This window comes from Bombina bombina, chromosome 12 (assembly GCF_027579735.1).
Source record: "Bombina bombina isolate aBomBom1 chromosome 12, aBomBom1.pri, whole genome shotgun sequence".
In the NCBI taxonomy this organism is placed as follows: Eukaryota; Metazoa; Chordata; class Amphibia; order Anura; family Bombinatoridae; genus Bombina; species Bombina bombina.
In genome coordinates, this window is record NC_069510.1 from 19742854 (window position 1) to 19758014 (window position 15161).

The following is a 15161-nucleotide window of genomic DNA, read 5'->3' on the forward strand; positions in this document are numbered from 1 at the left end:
TAATAAGGTAACAGAGCATTGCACCCACTTGCAAATGGATGATTAACCCCTTAATGCAAAAAACAGATCAAAAAACGACATAGACGTTTTTAAAAACAGACACAAGAAAACTGCCACAGCAGAGCTGTGGATTACCTTCCCTATAAACGATTTTTGAAGTCTTTTTAGCCCTTTAGAAATGTCCTGTAGTATTCATGGGACTGCTGAGGGAATCTAGATGATTCATTTTGTAATTTTAACTGCGCCTCCCACTCATATTACAACAGTTGGAGGCTTCAGTTAACTGTTTCTATTCAAAATTTAAGCCAGCCATGTGGAAAAAACTTAGGCCCCAATAAGTTTTATCACCAAACATATGTTAAAAAACGATTAAACATGCCAGCAAACGTTTTAAAACACATTTTTACAAGAGTATGTATCTCTATTAATAAGCCTGATACCAGTCGCTTTTACTGCATTTAAGGCTATACCAACATTACAGTGTTATCACCAATGTTCGTTAAAAAACGATTAAACATGCCAGTAAACGTTTTAAAACACATTTTTATAAGAGTATGTATCTCTATTAATAAGCCTGATACCAGTCGCTATCGCTGCATTTAAGGCTTTACTTACATTACTTCGGTATCAGCAGTATTTTCTTAGTCAATTCCATTCCTAGAAAAATATTTTACTGCACATACCTTATCTGCAGGAAAACCTGCACGCCATTCCCCCTCTGAAGTACCTTACTCCTCAGAATGTGTGAGAACAGCAAATGGATCTTAGTTACGTCTGCTAAGATCATAGAAAAAACGCAGGCAGATTCTTCTTCTAAATACTGCCAGAGATAAACAGCACACTCCGGTGCCATTTGAAAATAACAAACTTTTGATTGAAGAATAAACTAAGTATAAAGCACCACAGACTCTCACGACCTCCTATCTATGTTGAGGTTTGCAAGAGAATGACTGAATATGGCAGTTAGGGGAGGAGCTATATAGCAGCTTTGCTGTGGGTGACTCTTGCAACTTCCTGTTGGGAAGGAGAATATATTCCATAAGTAATGGATGATCCGTGGACTGGATACACTTAACAAGAGAAATAAGTGTAGGTTTTAAGCCTCAATAAACTAATGGGCATCTCCATTTTGTAACCTAAGATTACCTTATCTACTTCTCTGAGGCAAATTAGAGACAGATATAAATTAGCTTCTAGAGTGGTTTGTAAAGTGTGGATTATGAAACTTCCAATCTAACATAAATCACTAAAAAAGTTATATTGCATTCTCAAGGTGTATAATGTCCCTTTGATATCATACCATAAGCATAAAATCTTATTATAATCTTAGTAATGGATCTCAGTATTTTCTAGTTAAGACCATGGGTGTAGCTATAGTTAGACACCCTCTCTTCCTGAATTCATTATTCTTTAAAAGTAACCTGATTTAAGTCCATAGTAATATGTTTACTTGAACAAAGAGTAAGGGAAAAACCATTAATTTCTGCTTAAATAGCTGCAACATTAGGTATGAAGTAAGCTCATTGTTTGCCTGTGCAACATAATACAAATCAGATAATGTGCAGTGGAATTGATTAGACTTATCTGCACATTGTATAAATTATGTATGAATCTGAATGAAGATTTAACAGCAGCAATAGAAGAAAATATGCACAGAAATCCTTGTGTGTCATGAGATGGAGCAAACATCCTTAATTCTGATATATGAAGGATATAAATCTTGGGGTTATAAGCATGTAATATATGTGTATGTTTTCCTATACTGTAATACATTGCAAAGCATATTAGAAATCTAGAATTAAATAAACCATATAACAATTGTGATGGATGCTTGCAATTTATTTTGCCCCACTATTGCTTCTTAAATAAAATATAAGTTAGAACTGTATTGCCTAAAAGGGACAGTATACTATAAAATTGTTTTCCCTTAATGTGTTATACCATAAACTTGTTTACCAGCTGCAGAGTATAAAATGTATGATATTTGCTTTTTTAAGGCTTATTTGTGTATATGAATTAGATTGTTTTGTGTTTTAAAGACAGAACCTAATAAAATGGGTTGAGCTTGTAGGTATAATCAGATCTCATCACTTTATCACATTGTGTACATATACATGTGTCTATCTTATATCTGTAGGTATAATCAGATCTCATTACTGTATCACATTGTGTACATATACATGTGTCTTTATCTTATATCTGTAGGTATAATCAGATCTCATTACTTTATCACATTGTGTACATATACATGTGTCTTTATCTTATATCTGTAGGTATAATCAGATCTCATTACTTTATCACATTGTGTACATATACATGTGTCTGTATCTTATATCTGTAGGTATAATCAGATCTCATTACTGTATCACATTGTGTACATATACCTGCTTCTTTATCTTATATCTGTAGGTATAATCAGATCTCATTACTGTATCACACTGTGTACATATACATGTGTCTTTATCTTATATCTGTAGGTATAATCAGATCTCATTACTGTATCACACTGTGTACATATACATGTGTCTTTATCTTATATCTGTAGGTATAATCAGATCTCATTACTGTATCACACTGTGTACATATACATGTGTCTTTATCTTATATCTGTAGGTATAATCAGATCTCATTACTTTATCACATTGTGTACATATACATGTGTCTTTATCTTATATCTGTAGGTATAATCAGATCTCATTACTTTATCACATTGTGTACATATACATGTGTCTTTATCTTATATCTGTAGGTATAATCAGATCTCATCACTTTATCACATTGTGTACATATACATGTGTCTGTATCTTATATCTGTAGGTATAATCAGATCTCATTACTGTATCACATTGTGTACATATACATGTGTCTGTATCTTATATCTGTAGGTATAATCAGATCTCATTACTGTATCACATTGTGTACATATACCTGCTTCTTTATCTTATATCTATATGTATAATCAGATCTCATTACTGTATCACATTGTGTACATTTACATGTGTCTATCTTATATCTCTAGGTATAATCAGATCTCATTACTTTATCACATTGTGTACATATACATGTGTATGTATCTTATATCTGTAGGTATAATCAGATCTCATTACTTTATCACATTGTGTACATATACCTGCTTCTTTATCTTATATCTGTAGGTATAATCAGATCTCATTACTTTATCACATTGTGTACATATACATGTGTCTTTATCTTATATCTGTAGGTATAATCAGATCTCATTACTTTATCACATTGTGTACATATACCTGTGTCTTTATCTTATATCTGTAGGTATAATCAGATCTCATTACTGTATCACATTGTGTATATATACATGTGTCTGTATCTTATATCTGTAGGTATAATTAGATCTCATTACTGTATCACATTGTGTATATATATACCTGTTTCTTTATCTTATATCTGTAGGTATAATCAAATCTCATTACTTTATCACATTGTGTACATATACATGTGTCTGTATCTTATATCTGTAGGTATAATCAGATCTCATTACTGTATCACATTGTTTATATATACATGTGTCTGTATCTTATATCTGTAGGTATAATCAGATCTCATTACTATATCACATTGTGTACATATACATGTGTCTGTATCTTATATCTGTAGGTATAATCAGATCTCATTACTGTATCACACTGTGTACATATACATGTGTCTTTATCTTATATCTGTAGGTATAATCAGATCTCATTACTGTATCACACTGCGCACATATACATGTGTCTGTATCTTATATCTGTAGGTATAATCAGATCTCATTACTTTATCACACTGTGTACATATACATGTGTCTTTATCTTATATCTGTAGGTATAATCAGATCTCATTACTATATCACATTGTGTACCTATTCATGTGACTTTATCTTATATCTGTAGGTATAATCAGATCTCATTACTATATCACATTGTGTACATATACATGTGTCTTTATCTTATATCTGTAGGTATAATCAGATCTCATTACTTTATCACATTGTGTACATATACATGTGTATTTATCTTATATCTGAATGTATAATCAGATCTCATTACTTTATCACATTGTGTACATATACATGTGTCTGTATCTTATATCTGTAGGTATAATCAGATCTCATTACTGTATCACACTGTGTACATATACATGTGTCTTTATCTTATATCTGTAGGTATAATCAGATCTCATTACTGTATCACATTGTGTACATATACATGTGTCTATCTTATATCTGTAGGTATAATCAGATCTCATTACTGTGTCACACTGTGTACATATACGTGTGTCTGTATCTTATATCTGTAGGTATAATCAGATCTCATTACTGTATCACATTGTGTACATATACATGTGTCCTTATCTTATATCTGTAGGTATAATCAGATCTCATTACTGTATCACACTGTGTACATATACATGTGTCTGTATCTTATATCTGTAGGTATAATCAGATCTCATTACTGTATCACATTGTGTACATATACATGTGTCTTTATCTTATATCTGTAGGTATAATCAGATCTCATTACTGTATCACATTGTGTACATATACATGTGTCTATCTTATATCTGTAGGTATAATCAGATCTCATTACTGTGTCACACTGTGTACATATACGTGTGTCTGTATCTTATATCTGTAGGTATAATCAGATCTCATTACATTATCACATTGTGTACATATACATGTGTCTTTATCTTATATCTGAATGTATAATCAGATCTCATTACTTTATCACATTGTGTACATATACCTGCTTCTTTATCTTATATCTGTCCATAAACCAATTATCAATACTTGGAGAGAACAATGTAAAATTAACATTTTATTACCTTATCTCTTCTATAACCCCACTGGGAGTGTAATTTCTTCTACTGGCTCTGCTTACACAGATTGGCCTCAAGGCCAAAAACTTTCAGGATGGGTGGGGATACCACAGGCCAAATAAACTATTTCAAATGCCAATATAAGGGTGATGGAGATACTTGTAAACAATTTAATACAGTCCAGCAGGTAAAGTGGATAATTGAGAACAAATTAAAGGGGAAAACTTTGAGTAAACTGTCCCTTTAACGAGACATCAAAAGTCAGTTTGCTATAAATGCAGTTTATATATAAATTATGCACTGCATTGCAAATGACCTGCATACAAACATATTGTTTTTTTTTTGTTTTTTTTTAAACTATCATTACCATTGAAACATATACAGTGCATATTTATCAAAAATAAGCAGCTATTTATGTGCTCCTTCACCACTGGGTATGTTGCAGGGTCAGGGTTTGGGATCCTACAGGTTAAGTACTTGCCTCTCTAGGGGCAGTGGAAAACAACACTGGTTTCAGCATTAAATGACAGGAAAAGTAAACAGAGCAAATAATTAAAGTACATTGCAACTTTGTTTTCATTATTAATGATACAATACATTGTTTAGCTTAATGTCCCTGTAAAATCAGTCAGAATCAGCTGCTGTAGATTATAATTTAAAACCCAGTGTTCATTGTGCCAGGACCCTAGAAATTAAAGACTAGTCTGCTTCTCATTTTCCAATCCAGGCACCATATGGTGCTTAGCTACGGATTTTCTGAATTCACCATATCTGTAGCTTACAGCAGATTGTGTTTTTTTTACTGTTATATTATCATTTAGCTTTGCCAGCTTAGACTTTTCAGTGCTTAAACAAGTGTAGGACACACTTAACCCCTTTGCTGCCATGGAAGATTGCAACAAGTTGCTATGTTGAGTCATACTGTAGCATTAATATATAAAATAAAAAATAGAAGCCTCAATATACACATTTTAAATGTCACATTTACTTTGGTGCCTGGGTTCAAGCATTATTTATAGTCCATAAGCAGAAATTGTTTAAAGCAGTTTCTCCCTGCTTGGACTCAGTAGTGATGAAGGCTGCAAAACGCGTAGCCTCTAATTAGTTATGCTTGACAGCTAAATGTATGGTGCATAAAGTGGTGAACTGCAAATGACACAGATTGAATATGTGCATATGCATCAGTCAGTTCCAGCCTTAATTACTAACAGCTGGAATGATTGTCTGCCTAGGTTTCTACTGGCTGCAAACTCAGGCTATTTTCTTCCCAAGAACCCCTTTATGACATGTTAAATCACAACCCAAAATGTGGTGTGCATGTATGTGTGTATGTGTGTTTAGTGAAGAGTCTGTCTGTGTTTAGTGTGTAGTTTGTGTCTGTGTTTAGTGCATAGTGTGTCTGTACTTAGTGTGTTGTTTGTGTGTGTTTAGTGTGTAGTGTTTCTGTGTTTAGTGCATAGTGTGTAGCTTGTGTGTGTAGTGAATAGTTTGTGTGTGTGTGTCTGTTTAGTGAGTAGTGTATGTGTGTGTGTGTTTAGTGAAGATTATGTCTTTGTTTAGTGGGTCGTTTGTATGTGTGTGTGTAGTTTGTATGTGTGTTTAGTGAGTAGTGTATGTGTGTGTAGTTAGTGTGTGTGTTTAGTGAAGAGTCTGTTTTTGTTTAATGGGTAGTTTGTATGTGTGTGTGTGTAGTTTGTGTGTGTGTGTTTAGTGAACAGTCTATCTGTGTTTAGTGTGTAGTTGGTGTGCATGTTTAGTGAGTAGTGTTCCTGTGTTTAGCATATAGTTTGTGTGCATTTAATATACAGTGTGTCTGTACTTAGTGTGCAGTTTGTGTGTGTTTAGTGAGTAGCGCAGTGTCTTTTTATGTTTAGTGCATAGTGTGTAGCTTGTGTCTGTAGTGAATAGTTTGTGTGTGTGTGTTCAGTGAGTAGTGTATGTGTGTTTAGTGAAGAGTATGTCTATGTTTAGTGGGTACTTTGTATGTGTGTAGTGTGTAGTTTGTGTGTGTGTTTAGTGAAGAGTCTTTCTGTGTTTAGTGGGTAGTTTGTGTGTGCACGTGTGTAGTTTGTGTGTGCATAGTTTGTGTGTTTAGTGAAGAGTTTGTCTGTGTAGTGTGTAGTGCATAGTATTTGTGTGTGCAGTGTGTGGTTTGTGTATTTAGTGAAGAGTCTCGGTGTGTGTAGTTGGTGTGTGTGTTTAGTGAGCAGTGTTTGTGTTTAGTGTATAGTTTGTGTGAATTTAGTATACAGTGTCTCTGTACTTAGTGTGTAGTTTGTGTGTGTTTAGTGAGTAGCGCAGTGTCGTTTTATGTTTAGTGCATAGTGTGTAGCTTGTGTCTGTAGTGAATAGTTTGTGTGTGTTCAGTATGTAGTGTATGTGTGTTTAGTGAAGAGTATGTCTGTGTTTAGTGGGTACTTTGTATGTGTGTGTGGTGTGTAGTTTGTGTGTGTGTTTAGTGAAGAGTCTTTCTGTGTTTAGTGGGTATTGTGTGTGTGTGCTTGTGTAGTTTGTGTATTTAGTGAAGAGTATTTTTGTGTGTAGTTGGTGTGTGTGTTTAGTGAGCAGTGTTTCTGTGTTAAGTGTATAGTTTGTGTGTGCATAGTTTGTGTGTTTAGTGAAGAGTGGCTGTGTAGTGCATAGTTTTTGTGTGTGCAGTGTGTACTTTGTGTATTTAGTGATAGGTCTGTGTGTGTGTGTGTAGTTTGTGTGCATTTAGTGTGTAGTGTGTCTGTAAGTGAGCAGTGTGTAGCTTGTGTATGTAGTGAATAGTTTGTGTGTGTTTAGTGAGTAGTGTATGTGTAGTGTGTAGCGTGTTGCTTGTGTAGTGAATAGTTTGTGTTTAGTGAGTAGTGTATGTGCATAGTGTGCAGTTTGTATGTGTGTAGTTTGTGTGTGTAGTGAGCAGTTTGTGTGTGTGTGTTTAGTGAGTAGTGTATGTGTAGTTTGTGTGCGTTTAGTGAGTAGTGTATGTGTGTGTAGTTTGTATGTGTGTGTTTAGTGAGTGGTGTATGTGTGTGTAGCTTGTATGTGTGTGTGTGTTTAGTGAGTAGTGTATGTGTGTAGTTTGTGTGTAGTGTAGTTTGTGTGTGTGTATTTAGTGAGTAGTGTAAGTGTGTGTGTGTAGTTTGTGTATGTGTTTAGTGAGTAGTATATGTGTGTGTAGTGTAGTTTATACGTGTATTTAGTGAGTAGTATATGTGTGTGTAGTGTAGTTTGTGTGTGTTTAGTGAATAGTATATGTGTGTAGTGTAGGTTGTGTGTGTTTAGTGAGCAGTGTATGTGTGTAGTGTAGTATGTGTGTGTGTGTGTTTAGTGAGTAGTATATGTGTGTGTAGTGTAGTTTGTGTGTTTAATGAGTAGTATATGTGTTTGTATTGTAGTTTGTGTGTGTGTGTGTAGTGAGTAGTGTATGTGTGTGTAGTGTAGTATATGTGTGTGTATGTTTAGTGAGTAGTATATGTGTGTAGTGTAGTTTGTGTGTTTAGTGAGTAGTGTATGTGTTTGTATTGTAGTTTGTGCGTGTGTGTGTGTGTTTAGTGAGTAGTATATGTGTGTGTAGTGTAGTTTGTGTGCGTGTTTAGTGAGTAGTGTATATGTGTGTGTGTGTAGTTTGTGTGCGTGTGTTTAGTGAGTAGTGTATATGTGTGTGTGTACTTTGTGTGTGTGTGTGTTTAGTGAGTAGTATATGTGTGTGTGCAGTATAGTTTAGTGAGTAGTGTGTGTGTGTGTGTGTGTTTAGTGAGTAGTACATGTGTGTGTAGTATAGTTTAGTGAGTAGTGTGTGTGTTTAGTGAGTAGTCTGTGTGTACGTTAGGGAAGATGTCGGATGTTTGATTTGGCTACAAATCAGTGGTTTATTGAGAGGCATAATTTGAGTAATATATGTGTGTGTAGTATAGTCTATTGAGTAGTGTATGTGTGTGTGTTTAGTGAGTAGTTTGTGTGTGCGTTAGGGAAGATGTCGGATGTTTGATTTGGCTACAAATCAGTGGTTTATTGAGAGGCATAATTTGAGTAATATATGTGTGTGTAGTATAGTCTATTGAGTAGTGTATGTGTGTGTGTGTGTTTAGTGAGTAGTTTGTGTGTGCGTTAGGGAAGATGTCAGATTTGGCTACAAATCAGTGGTTTATTGAGAGGCATAATTCCATCACATATCAATAGGAAATAATCCCAGTTCCTTCTGTTCGCTTACATATCATGTGTTCTCTACAGAGCTGTTAATAGTGTAACAGAAATTATAACTAAACCAACTTTCATTTATAAAGAAAAATAAATAAATCCAACATCAATATAAAAAAACCAAAAAAACCTAAGAAGCACTGACAAAAGGCTTTGCAAGATTAAATGCAAACAAAGTCATTTTGCTAATACATATAAAGTGTTATTTTGTTGAAATAGTGAATTGTCTCACAAACTACCAAAGTGACTTGGTTTCAGCAGGCAAATCATTAAGTGCTGTCCTTGATTTTTTTACGATTAAAATAGGAAACATTTTCTTCCATGCATGTCTCTTTGTATGTCGTATTCACATCTATGGAATACATTTGTTAATAAGTCCTGGTGAGTGTATTCTATTTAATTTACTGTGCATACTTTCTGTTGCACCCCAGACAATTTCTACTGGAATCTGGAGTGCTTGTCAGTTTGGTTTTATATATATTTATTAACTTTAAAGGGACAGTCTACCATAGAATTGTTATTGTTTTAAAAGATAGATAATTCCTTTATTACTCATTCCCCAACACAGTTATATTAATATACTTTTTACCTCTGTGATTACCTTGTGTCTAGGAACCTTCTTCCAGCCCCCTGATCACATGACTGTGACTGTTTATTATCTATTGTCTTGCATTTAGTACTGTGTTGTGCTAAATCTTAAATAACCCCCTGTGCCTGAACACAGTGTTATCTATATGGCCCACGTGTACTTTCTGTTTCTTTGTGTTGAAAAGAGATTTAAAAAGCCTTTGATAAGAGGCAGCCCTCAAAGGCTTAGAAATTAGCATATGAGCCTACCTAGGTTTAGTTTAAACTAAGAATACCAAAAGAAAAAAGCAAATTTGATGATAAAAGTAAATTGGAAAGTTGATTAAAATTAAAAGTCCTATCTGAATAATGAAAGTTTAATTTATACTAGACTGTCCCTTTATTAACAGTGTAGGTGAACTTTTATCTTTGTGCAAGTCTCTTTGCATAAAACTCATTCCTTCAGTAGTTGAAAATAACAGATATTGTGATATCTGCTAAAACAACCTTTTCAGGAGAACACTTGAGAGTTGGCTTGGGGTAAGCAAAAATAAAAAAATAAAAAAAATCACAACAAATAAATATTGTCCTCTGTCCGCATCTTCTGCTGTAGTTAGCATTTGCATTATCGATGACGAATCTGGCTTCCTCCAATCGTTGCTTGCCCCACGAGCTGGACGCCAAAGGAGACACACAACGATTGGAGAAAGCCGGATTCGTCATTGATATGCTAACTTCAGTAGAAGATATGGGCGGAGGATCGGCGGTATGTTTATGGTAACAAAATTCTAAGTATTTTAAAAAAGAAGCGTCATTGTAAAGTTTAATGAATTAAAGTGCCCCCTGTTTTTAAGATTTTTTTTTTCCAGATACTGGGCAATTATTCATTAAACTTTACAATCACTTTAATCTCTATTGGCCGATAAGAAAGAATATAACAAAATAAAGTCCAGAATACCCAGGAAAATATTACTTGTACACTTGGTAGTGGCTTGCAAGACAATTAAGTTAACATTGAAAACCTAGAAACACTTTTCAAGAAAATAAAGTATTTTCTTTTGACTTTACTGGCATCTAGTCAATAGCATTTGGCAGTGCTCCTTTAGAAAGCAAAAAACTAATGAACAGAATCTATATTTGCGGTATTTCTGTGTAGCTAGCTAATGGTAAAGGTGTTGTCCGTTTTAGAACCATTTCATTTTTGGTGGCATTTAATGGGTAGGAAAGTCAGTTGCTGTAGAACAGGTTCCCTTGGAAGGTTGACCCTTCAACAGCAAAGAGCTAGAAGAAAACTACAGGAGATGCCCATATTGGTCTCCAAGCATTGTATGTGTTTATGTAGGTACGCCACCAGTTTCCCCTGAGCCTACCTAATTTTTGCATGCAGGCACGGAGCCGCTCTTCAAGATTTGACACTCTGCTCTGTAGTTCCTCGTAGTCAAAGGCTCCAATCTCCTCCTGTAGCTCGTTAAGAACTGACGTCAGATTCTGGACTTCCTCTTTAAACTGTAATACCAATTTGGCATCGGCTTTGTACTCTTCCAACACTGGAATCAGAGGCCTAAGTTCCTCCATTTTCGCTTTTATTGCCTGCAAGGTTAAAATAAGCTTGGTTCAGTGCCATGCATGCAAAATTCGGCAACACCCTACCATGTGCCTGACTACCTCCTACGTGAGTGCAACCTCAACAAAAAAACAGAAAAAAAAACCCCACCACAGTACAAACAAAACCATATTAAACAGTCTGAAATACAACATATTTGGGAAAGGCCTTTATTAGTCATTTTTGTTTCAAATGCAACATCTTATGATAACATGCTGTAAAACATATACACAAACGTTTGTTTCTTAAAAAAAAATAGATATGCATCGACAAAGGGTTAAAAAGTCTTCGTGAAATGCAGCTACATTCGCATGCAAAGGAAGATTTGAGTTCAACGTGTTCAGGGTTCCTTAGTGATATAGCGCTAATTGGGAGAATAGAGATTTTAAAAAATATGATTGGTGCCCAAATTGCTGTGCCTTGCTCTCTTTCAATGGCAACATGGAAGTAAACTGCCTCTTCAGTCACTGCAAGTTATGTTAGCCCTGTAAGCGAGAAAATGAATAATGTTGAATAGATGGTGCACTAGTTGCCGCAAAACACACGGCTATTCGTAAACAGATACTCCCAGTCAACTGACAAACACATTCTCAAATTAAGTTAAAAAAAATAAATATATATATATATAAATAAATAAATATCTCTGATGAAGCGCATGTGCTCATGCGTGAAACGCGTAAGTTAGGAGCTTACCTGTGTCTGTATCAAGCCTGCTCCTAATAAACCCTGTTTATCTACTCTAAGACTCAGCTTTCCTTTTTTCCTCATTTATATAAAGGGCAAATGCTAAAAAATGTATAGAGTCTTCGTACCACAGCTTTAAAAACGTGCAGCACAAATCATTGTACTCTGCCTACACTATTAAAAGACTTTATGTAGTTGTTTTAATCCTAGTTCTTTCTTTATTTTTGTCAGACTTTTTTAAACCGTTTATTGGTGAAATTGGTAAAAAGCACTAGTTCTCCCTAATCCACCCTTATATAGCAGTTCTCAAGGTTATGTTCAGGATAAAATGTAGAGCAATATATCAAGTAAGTTTAACAAGGGTGATAAACGACAGTAAATGCGGCAAAAGGTAGACTTTGTTTTCTTTATATGCATAGTATATATCAGTTTTATTAAGCACTGTATTACACATGATCTGCATATAAATAAATGTTTTAAAGCATTTTATATTTTCATTATTGTTTTGTTTTTGTGCAGTCCAGAGACAAACCCTTAAAAAAATCTCTTTATTGTTAATTCTCTCTCTTCTGCTTTGGTCAATAAGAGACAAAAATAAGTGAACTGCACAAAAATGGGACAAAATAAATATTGAAAATACATTGAACCTTTTTTTTAAACTTATTTGTTAACATCTTTTTTTTTTTTTTACGGACAATAAAAATGTGAGATTAAACCTTTAACCAAAGTGAAAGTCAAACATTGTTTCAATGTATAGACATAGTTTTACACAAAGACCAACATAATCTGTGATTTAATCATAATCCGGAGCTACGTTCTGCTACCTTATAAGCAATAATCCTTCTGACTAATCCCAAATCTTCCTTTTTACAGTTAGTCTAACCTCTGCAGATGTGATAAACACACAGGTAAAACTACATTTTGGAGGTCCAAGTCTTGCTGTTCTATATAGTAAACCATCCGTGAGTCAATAAGGAGCAGCAGCTGCCAATCATAACAACAGTCTAATAAAAAAAATTATTTAAAAAAAATATTGCATTAAAAAGTTATAAGGGCTCAAAGATATGACATCTGGGGTGTTAAAACAAAAAGCATCACAACATCACAATTACTAAATGTGTCTGTGGATGGTCTTTTCTGACAAACTATTCCAAAAAGTATCAGCTTTCTCACATACAAAGAAACTGGTATCTAAGCAAATCACATTTCTTTTTATTTAATAACAACTGATTTTCTTTCTTCTTTTTTTTTAAATTCTCAGGCTGTTTATTTCTACCTCAATCGACATATTGATACTGTCCCTGAAATAGGATTTTCGGTAATCCTGACTATACTCCCAATGGGATCAATTAAAAGGAAGCAACGGTGCCAGGGATTGTGTGACCAGGACTTTGTAAATTGCCCTTGATTGGTTTATGTCTCAGATAATGTGTTAAAGGCACAGTCTAAAGCAAGGATGATCTGCTGTAGTTTATTCCTCACAACATGATTTAGCACATAGTATGGCAGATCCTGAGTAAAATACAGGTGGTTTACTATAAAGAACAGCAAGACTTGGACCAACCAAGTGTAGTTTTACCTGTGTGTTTAACACATCTGCAGAAGAGGGTTAGACTTATAGGAAGAACTAATCAGTAACACAACAATAATGAGCTCTAACTTATTTAGTGAATGTTCATTTTTTACAATTAAGATTGTAATAGTCTGCAGTTTAAGGGGATCAGTGAATTGGCCAGCTACTGACCTGTTTAGGAATATTTAACTCCTGAACTGCCTCAGAGGGCTGCAATGCATTGCCGAGCTTTATTAAAGACATTTAACTTGAAATTTAATCCCCTTTGACAATAAAAATCATTGTGCATGGTGCAAACAAGTTCAAATTCCTCCTGCACAGTGATTGTTTATTTTCTCCAGGGGTCAATTTATACTTGCCCCTTAATTATCCACAGTAAATGGAGATTAGATGCAAAGGGTGTCACTTCACACCAGCACAATGCAAAATTAGCTTAAAAAAATGCAGGTTTTAAAGCTTTGAAGTATTTATTGTGTGCAATGATTTATTTCTGATATTTATGTAATAATACATTAATTAATATCAGTCACATATAATACACAATTCCAGGACCTGTTACCTAAAAAGGGGCACTTGAGTCAAAATAAACTTATAATTCAGACAGAGCAGCAGTTTTAAGACATTTTCCAATTTACTTCCATTATGAAATTGTGCACAGTCTTTTTATAGTCACACTTTCTGGGGAACAACATCCTACTGAGCATGTTCACAAGCTCACAGGGTATACGTATACTAGTCTGTGATTGGCTGATGTCTGTCACCTGATACAAATCAGCTTATTTGAAATTCAGATTAGGGGGGATATTTATCAAAGTGTCAACTATGTTGCATTCGCCGGCATCAATACGCTCGCCTAACATTGCGGCCGCGGATCTCAATACGCTCTCCTTATTTATAAAAAAAGACGTCAAAAACATGCGCACCAAGTACGGGGCAATGAGCATCGGACTGTTATTAACTAGCAGTCAGCGATCTCGCGTCTATTCTGCTTTTTCAAAACTTTATTTATACCATTTCACTAAATGCCGCCACTATACTAAAATGTTTAACCCTTATCCCGCCGCTCCCCGACACCGCCGCAACCTAAATAAAAATATTAACCCCTAAACCTCTGGCCTCCCACATCACCACCACTGACTAAACCTATTAATCAATTAACCGTCAGCCCCCCACATCGCAATAAACTACATTAAGCTATTAACCCATAAACCTAACAACCCCTTAACTTTAAATTAAAACATCCCTATCTTCAAATAAATTAAAAGTTACCTATAGAATTAAAATAAAATAATTTTCAACTATGAATTAACCTACCCTAACTATTATATTACAATTAAATTAAACTACCAATTAAATAAACAAAATTACATATTAAAAAACCTAACCCTACTAAAATTCTTTAAATATACAATTAAACATTATTACAAAGTCCTAAATTACAAAAAAAACCCCACTAAGTTACAAAAAAACCACAAACACTAAATTACGAAAAATAACAAACCAAATTATCAAAAATATTTTTTTTTTACACCTAATCTAATAGCCCTATTAAAATAAAAAAGCCCCCCAAAATAAAAAAAAACCCCTAGCCTACAATAAACTAACAATGGCCCTTAAAAGGGCCTTTTGTGGGGCATTGCCCCAAAGATTACAACTCTTTTACCTGGCAAAAAAAATACAAACACCCCCCAACAGTAAAACCCACCACCCAACCAA

At 34.5% G+C, this 15161-nt stretch overlaps 1 protein-coding gene across 1 annotated transcript in view; it reads right to left on the reverse strand.

Moving 5' to 3' along the window:
• The window catches only part of OLFM1 (olfactomedin 1), a 66415-nt gene that overhangs the window by 28949 nt on the left and 22305 nt on the right, over positions 1-15161 (reverse strand). The window contains exon 4 of the mRNA XM_053695957.1: positions 10956-11175. Within this exon, the coding sequence (XP_053551932.1) occupies positions 10956-11175 (220 nt within the window). The remainder of the gene's footprint in view (positions 1-10955; positions 11176-15161) is intronic.